General features: G+C 63.9%; 1 protein-coding gene across 1 annotated transcript in view; it reads right to left on the bottom strand.

The window, feature by feature from the left end:
- Window positions 1-4,178: 4,178 nt before the first annotated feature.
- The window catches only part of NQO2 (NAD(P)H dehydrogenase, quinone 2), an 11,989-nt gene continuing 8,073 nt past the window's right edge, over window positions 4,179-8,094 (bottom strand). Inside the window, exons 4-6 of the mRNA XM_012734170.1 lie at window positions 7,007-7,120; window positions 6,237-6,338; window positions 4,179-4,716 (exon numbers count right to left, since the gene is read on the bottom strand). Coding sequence (XP_012589624.1) covers window positions 4,540-4,716; window positions 6,237-6,338; window positions 7,007-7,120 — 393 coding nt within the window. The 3' untranslated portion in view covers window positions 4,179-4,539. The remainder of the gene's footprint in view (window positions 4,717-6,236; window positions 6,339-7,006; window positions 7,121-8,094) is intronic.

Below are 8,094 nucleotides of genomic sequence, written 5' to 3'. Positions count from 1 at the left end.
TGGATGGATGAGCTTTCTTCAATATTCACTTCATCTATGGGCTTCTCCGTCATGGTTCCAGATCGAGTTACATTGTCACAGCCCCAAGTCCAGCATCAAGAAAAGCTTCTCTTTCCCAGTAGACCCAGGGAATTCGAGTTTCCTCTTGGCACTTGGCTTGGGTTTTCCAGGGCAGGGAACCCTGATCGGCCTGCCACGTGCCTCTCCAGGGGGCTGAGGGGTCATGCCTATAAAAAACCACAGGACTCGGTGGAAGGGCAGAACCCCCAAGTCCACCGGGAAACCAGGGTGTTGCGGGGGGGGGGAGAGGGAGGGGGCGCGAAGACGCCTGTTCACCAGTCCCTGGACCCCAGGCAGGTGGACTGCAGCATGCGGACCGTGGCAACGGGTCGCTTCCCGGGGACCATCTGCTCGGGTTCCAGCCCCCGCGCCTGCCTCTCTGCAGCTGTGCCCCTTGGGCAAGAGTCTTGACCTGTCTTTACCCCAGTTTCCTCCGCTGTAAGGTGGGGACAGCAAAGGTAGGTGTTCTGAGGGTTGCCCGGGGCTAATCAAACATGGGAAGGATTTCTGTGGCTCCTGAAGCCTCCGACACGTGCCCGGTCATCAGTGTCCTAGCGTTCACTGCGGACGACGCAAAGCAATTGACTGAAAGCAACACGTTCGCTTCCTGTGTCCGTCCACGGGCTACACCGGCGTCAGCTCCAAGTCCTGATTCAAACCACGGCGGGGCCTGCAGCGCCTGACTTTGCTCACCAGGCCGGGTCGTCGGAGCCGCCGGTGGCGGGGCCCGGGCGCCCTCTGCTGGCGCAATCGCAGGCTGCAGCGAGCAGGGGTCCCCCAAGACACCTCCGCAGCAACCAGGGGGCCCCGGGCCCGCCCCACACTGTCCCGCTCGTAGCGGCTCCTTCGCGCGCCTCCCGCGCGCCTCCCACCGCCCACCGCCGCTGCTTGCGCTGTTTCCCTCTCTCCTGGTCTCCGCCAGGAGCCGGACAGCAGGTGAAGTAACCGTATCTCATTCATTGTCGCTTCACTGGAACACCGATGAGAGACAAATAAAAGCAGTCCCGGCCAGGGTGGCCTTGGCGATTGCATGCTATTCCCGTGTCTGTGGCGGTTTTCTCTGCAGACACAGGTTTCCTGCCACGTCCAGAAGTGGCACGTGGGGTCCCTGCGCCTCAGCGGCCCCAGGTGGGGGGGCGGGTCCTGCCCGCTCACTGAGCCAGGCTCCGGCCTCTGGAGCATCAGCGCGGGAAGCGAGCGAGCACATGGCCTCCCGCCCGCTGGGTCCTTCCTTGGACGCCTGGCGATGTTTCCCTCACCAGAAATAGGCCCTCGGAGATGAACCTGTTTCTGTCCATCGGCCTATGGTCAAATTGGCCTCTGCGTGTCATCTGGCTCCACATTGCTGTTCCCAAGTAGCTCTGGACCACTGTTAAGTGAGGTGCTCCCCAATCCCTGAGACCCTTCCTCCCGCGAGCAGGTGAAGCCTTTCTTTCCCTCCTAACTGAGCTCTGGGGCTGAATGCACCGCGGGAGAGACTGAGGACAACCTGCTGAGTCCGCACAGGTTCCCTGTGGTCTGGAAGCCCTGGAGGCAGGTGACCCCCCCTCCCCTCTCCTGCTTTAGCTCCTGGGGAAAGGCCGCGAGGAAGCTCGCAGTTTGGCCACAGGGGCTGGTATTCCCGGGCAGATTCCTCCGCGACCCTGGAGAGTCCCGTCTCCCGCTGCCCTGACCCCTGGGGTTGTGGCCAGTGCTGGTGCGGCCGCCTGGGCTGCCTCTGCCGGCATCCCTCCCCCAGGGCTGCCCCTGGAGACCTCGGCCACTGGCCTGCGCTGTCCCCACTTCCCCCAACCAGTGGCTGACTCATGCAAGCCGGGGGTTTCCTCCCGTGGCTGAGTACTCACGGGAGCAACAGCAACCTGGCCTTGGGCAGGCTTGGCCTCCTGCTTCCTGAGTGAATAAACCACCGGCTGTTTGTGAAGCCCGGACAAGCACAGGGCCCAGGACAGGGCTTCCTTACCATAGACAGGAGGCGTGGAGGTAAGGGAGAGGGGATGGGCTGGACGCTGGGAGGGGGCTCAGAAGAAGCCAAGTGAGCCTGGAAGTGGAGCCAGCGGGAGGAGGGAGCCAAGCTCACACAGCTGCAGGGTTCTGGACAGTTCCAGAGCGTGAGAAACAGCTGGAGACTGGAGTGGATGATGGGTGTGTGCAACTGTGCACCTGCATCTTGCTTAAAGATTATGAATTGTGTAGAAAAGGAGCTGTAAGGGACAAAAGAATATGAGGAAACATAATTTAGGAGGGTGTCCCAATAATCCAGGCAAGAAAAGGCGTGGACGACGCTGACCAGGCTGGAGGTGGTGGGGCTGGGCGCTTGTGAGAGCTGAATTTTCATCACGAGGCAGGAACCCCGACTGGCTGTGAGGCCAGCTGAGTCCCGGTTTGGGGGAGCGTGAAACGAACATGCTGGCCACTGGGGTGGGGGCTGGAGGATCAACCCAGGGAGGACACGTTGAATCTGAGCTGGCGGGAAGAGAGGCGAGCAGGATTCTTGCCACCTTTGAAGGGTTCCAGAAGCAGAACCTGGGGGCCGTCTGGGGCCCACAGATGGTGCCGCCCCCCGAGACAGGGGGCAGAGTGGCCGACACCAGCCCTAGGGAGGATGCTGTGGCAGTCGTGACACATCACATCCTCACTGAGCACTGGCCGGTGGGGGCGGGGGGAGCCCAATCAGGGGAGGAAATCCCACTGAAGCCGGGGGAGGCGCTTTTAGTCTCCCGAGACCCAAGACGGGGTTCAGCGTTCAGATTCCGGGTCTCCCACAGCACCTTCTACACGACAGCATTTCCCAAGCTGCCGGCGCATCCCGTCGGGCGGCGGCTTCTGGCTCAGATGCACGACCAGCGGGCAACCATTCTGCAGCCCCGAATGGGGGCTCACGGCCACCCCCTCACCAGGCTGCCTGAGCTGGGCTGCAGCACAACCAAACTGCAGACCTTGTTGCCGGGAAGGCGCGGGGTGAGGCCGGAGGCTCGCGCGGAGGGAGGAGAAGCTGCATTCATCGAGCCACCTGCGAGGAGGGGCCGCAGGGCCATGGAGGGCGCAGCAGAGGGACAGAGACTGTTCACGCGCCAGGCTTGACTGGGCGGCCGCGGGGTGGGTGGGTGTGTCCAGACTGATGTCCAGCAGTCAGCGTAGCCGCCTTCCAGGGCGGCCCCACCCCTCCCCTTGGGCCATTCAAGCCTCCCTGACGCGCCTGCTGGGCACGGACTGTCGTTTATGAATGTAGTCATGATGCCACCACACCCCTGAGGGGCAGTCAGAGGGGCGCCACGTCGCCCTGGCCCCCTGGCTCTGTCTCCCCCCCAAAGTTGATGTTATCAACTGGTGACTGAAGGGTCTGGGGGTGACATGAGAGGGAGCCCCAGACTGAGGGGACCTGCAGCCTCGACCCTCATCACCAGAGTCCTGGAGGAGATGCCAAGACACAGAAAGAAGCAAAGGAACAAAAACGCCGAAGAAGTATCAACAGGGGCAGGGATGCAGGGGACCCGCCAGTGAAGAGCTTCGAGAAGAGGAAGGCTCACCCCACCCACAGACAACCCGGCCTCCAGGGGTGCAGGGGACCCGCCAGTGAAGAGCTTCGAGAAGAGGAAGGCTCACCCCACCCACAGACAACCCGGCCTCGGAAGGAGACTTGGAGGAGCGTTAGGAGCGGCGATTTTGAAGCTGCTTTTGGAAACTATGCCCAGGAGCTCGGCCTGCGTCCGGGGAGAAGGGGCTCCGCGGGCGAAGTCTCCAGGGAGCCTGTGGAGCGTGGCTTGGATGGAGCCACTGGGGGGGGGTGCGCCCCGCGAGGGAGACGGGGTGAGTGAGGTGCAGGAAACGCCTCTGGGAGGTGATGTGAAGAGGATGGCCGTGAGCGGGGGCTCGGACGGGAGCGAGGCGGCGCATCTGGAAAAGGCTTCGATGAGGCACACAGAACGCGGTGGGAAAGGGCCTGGCCCGCGGACGCAGAGGAGACCTGAGGCCCATGTGGGTGCAAGCTGGGCGGAGGGCGCGGTGGGCGGCCTGGGCGGGGCATGAGGGGAGGGGCCCCTGCCCTCCCTTGGCACTGCACCCACCGGGGGCCCGCCGAGGAGAGGGGGCGGCCCTCCGAGGCAGTAACGAGGCGCACGTGTGCCTGGCGGGTCACCCCCAGGAAGCTCTGGAGGTCACGCCACGCCGTGATTTTATACAAGTCAGCTGGCTGTTACAGAAAACTTCAAAGCAGACGCCAGATAAAAAAGAGCACGAGGGGTAACCCCAAACGCAGCCTCGGTCACTGGCTGGGAGAGGGCCAGGGGAACACAGGGCCGCCTTCCAGGTGGGGCGGCGAACTGGGGTACCGGGGTACCGGCGGCTTCCTGGCCCGCTCCGGCCTCCTGCTTTCACGCGCCCGTCTGCGCTGGGCGTCTCCTCCCGGCGCCTCCCAGGCCCCAACCCCAGTCCCGCGTGCTCCCCCCTCGCGTGCCCTCTGGGGCGCACTGGGCACCCGCGTCACTGCCCGAAGCACCCCTCGGGGCTGCAGTCCACCGGCTCCTCCTTCCAGATGGTTTTCAGCCTCTGGGCCCAGGCCGCCGCCATGACCTTCCTTTCTTCCTCAGACGCGGTCGCAGGGGCAAAGCTGATCTGAGGGGCGAGCACCTCGAACCCACAGAAGTGCAGCACGCCATGCTAAAGCGGGCCGGGGTGGGGAGAAGCGCCATTAGGGGCGTCTTCCCGTGCACAAGTCACCGGGGCGGCAAAGTAAACTACGGCGCAACACGCAGCTTCCTGCTCCCGCGCCTCACACCCCCGCACCCCCAGAGCCTCAGGGTGAACGCTGGCAGGGAGGCGGGGCCGCCGCCGGTGGGAGCCCAGGGTGGGGGCCTGCCATCTGCTCCCGACCCAGGCCGGGAATTATACGGTGGATCAGGGAAGTCACCCACATTTGGACGATGGGGTGCTCCTGCCTGAGAGTCTCCTCCTGGCAGAGTGGTGGTGTGGAGAGTCACTCAAGCCACATGCTCAACGAACACCACCACAGCCCTTTGAAGCAGTCTTTGTTGTGTGCCAGATGTGTAGAGAAATCAATAAATATACCTAGTAAGTACGTACGTATGTGAGAATATTTGTGGGGGCCCTCCCTGGCGGTGCAGCAGGTTAAAGAGCAGCACGTGGAAGACTCGCAGCTGCTCCAGCGCGAGAGGGGACCCCATGGGCGGCAGACCTCTGCTGACCCTCCGGCCCGCTGCTCCCCTCCGCAGTGCACTTAAGTCAGTCTGCCTGTTCTGCTCCCCGCTGTCTCTGGGGAAGCCTCTCTCCACCCCTGCACCTCTGGCTTGCACCCCAGTTCTGTATGCATAAATAAATACATCTTTTAAAAAAAGATTATTTGTGGGCCTTAAGGAAATGCATCAAATTATTAAAAGTGGTTATTCCTGCAAGGGCGGGGAAGAGCACTCTCTCTTTTGATATTTCATTGTCTCATTTTGTCCTATAAGGTTGACTTTTGCAAACTGAAAAAAATATATGTAACACTGCTGAAAAACAAGATTACCAACCAGTGCTGTGGGGGAGGTTTGCAAATGATGGTTTCGTTGCTTTGTGACAACAACCCGTGAGCCAGGCCGGGAGCATTTCTGTCTCCTGAGTGCTGGGTCCCTGCGGCCCCCCAGCTCCCACCGGGCTGATGGGCTTTCTGCAGGTCTGTCAGCTCCAGGCGGAAGCCCCACACCTCAGACAGTGCCGGGAACAGGCCCGGGGCTCTCCCACCCAGGGTACAGGGATGGAATCGCCTCCCTGGCTATTTTTTTTCCCACATGGGGGCGACTGGGACGCGCAGGCCCTGTGCCCTGAGTGGGTCGTGGGGGTCCCTGGGCCCCAGACGTGCGCAGAACCCTGGGCCAGGGCGTCTCTTGCCAAGGTTCAAGGGCAGCAGCACCTTCATGCCGCAGGGCCAGCGCCTGCGTGGACAGCTCTCTGCCGCCCCCCAGCGCCCACCGGGGCCCCCTGCTGGCCCCAGCTAAGCTCGGCTTCCATGCACACAACAGTGTTATAACTACACAGTTCCCAATCGCCCAACCTGTTTTTTAAGTACAAAAGTTAAAAGGCGGAGGTGAGCCCTTCCTGTACCCAGGGGGTCCCAGGGCCCCGGGCTCAGACTCACCTCCCACCTGCTCTCCCCGGGGGCTGCGGGGTGGCTGTGGACGTACCTGGATGGGCCACAGGAAGTACCGGATGTCCCCAATGGCTCCCGACTTGGCATACATGTCAGCGGTGCCGCCCGTGGTCAAGGACAGGAGGGCCCGCTTGTTCTGCGGGGGAGGGCGGGTGTGTGTGCATGGCCTTGGAGGCTGCGAGTCCAGCCCGAAGGCCCAGGACGCTCAGGAGGGCACAAGGGGTCAGCTCTGTCCGGGGACGGGCAAGCGTGACATCCCCGAGTCGGGTGAGCCCAGACGGCCACGCCCAGGGGGACGCAGGAGAGAGCAGGGGAGGGGCCCCAGCTCTGGGCCCCCAGACTCTGGTAAAGCTGGCCCCGAGAAACGGCCCAGTGAGGCGCTGACCGCGGGGGTGACCTGGGGCTCGCCTGGGGCTCCAGGCTGCACCCTGGAGCTGCGCCCCAGGAGCCAGCTGCGGCCCCCAGGCCTCTCCCCTCGCCGAGCTCCGGGTGTGGGGTGTGGCTGCAGCAGCCAGACACCGCGCCCGACTGCAGAATCACGGCCGGCCGCTTCTGGCCACCCGCTTCAGTGGCCGAGGAAGCTGCTCGCGTCTGTGACCGTCGCACCGACACGCACAGATGTGTGTTCCTGCGGGCTTCCCTTCACTGTAGAGGCCCACCCACGGCACGGGGTCCCTCAGCACCCACGCGGTGGGGAGAAGCACCGGGTCCACGCTGCTACAGTCCTACACCGTGCAGGTGAGCACACGCCTCGGAACAGCTTGAGGGGTCTGCAGACGAGACCCCCGCCTCCCCGGCACGCACCTTGAGGAAGCCGGAATCGTAGAAGTCCGGGAAGTCGAAGGCGAAGCCCTGGCACAGCACCCTGTCCATCCAGCCCTTCAGGATGGCCGGCACGCTCACCCAGTACAGCGGGAACTGCGGGGACAGGCGGACGCTGAGGGCGGCCCCTCGCCTGGCCACCTGCCCGCGGGGCCGCCCGCTCTCCGCCTCTCCCCTGGGGTGCCGGGGGCCACTCAGCACTGAAGCCAGCCGCCAGACCCCTGCTGTGCGGTGCCGGCAGGCTCCTTGCCCTCTCTGTGCCCGGCTTTTCTGGCGGCACGTGGCTAGTTTGGAGCTCCCGGCACCGTGCGAGGCCCCAGGGGCAGTTTCCTTGCCCAGACAGCACCCGTGTCCTGCGGGGGGGGGGGCTACTCTCAGTGTTGCATAAAAATAACACAAAAGCAAAGCCTGAGGAAGAGGGAGGATGGGGGAAAACAGGCATTAGAAAGGAACGGGTCGGGGCCAGTTACCCTGCCTGGAGGGGCAGGGGAGAGCCTGCCCATCTGGGCCTCTGACCCCCGAGGGACAGCAAGAGAAGGGCCAGAGCTGGGCCTCGCTCTGCGGGGACGGGTCAGGCTGCCGGCCGGCCCCCCTCGGCCCTGCCGCCCAGCGTCACTGCCAGCTGTGGGTGACAGGCACGGCCACCCACGTCCCCGGCACCATCCCCCGCCAGGTGGCCAGGAGAAGGGACATTCTGGGGCAGGGTGTGCAGATGGGGAGTCCTGGGGCCACTTGTGGGAGCGCCTGGGGGCGGCACTTTCTGGGTGGCTCTGTCTGGAGACTGGCCCCAGCAGTCCCAGCCCTGGGGTGTGGTGAGCAGCGAGTGAGCCAGGGCGCAGGGAGTCGGAGCAGAGGGGTGTCAGCACCCCACTCCCACCCAGCACTTCTGCCTGTGGTTTCGGGAGACCTGACCCAGCAGGGTCCCCAGAGTAAACGCTCCCTTAGCCCTTCTGACTGCAGCCGACTCCCTAAAGCCACCTGCGCGTCTGCTGCCGGTGGCTGTGGGCAGCTCTGAAGAGCCCTGGAGCGGGTCGGGGCCAGCTCTTCATGCAGTGCATGGATGACTGCCC

Source organism: Condylura cristata, unplaced genomic scaffold (assembly GCF_000260355.1).
Source record: "Condylura cristata isolate star-nosed mole 26May11 unplaced genomic scaffold, ConCri1.0 scaffold00048, whole genome shotgun sequence".
Taxonomy (NCBI): Eukaryota; Metazoa; Chordata; class Mammalia; order Eulipotyphla; family Talpidae; genus Condylura; species Condylura cristata.
The sequence above is the reverse complement of the archived record's forward strand: the minus strand, read 5'-3'. Positions and strand labels throughout refer to the sequence as shown.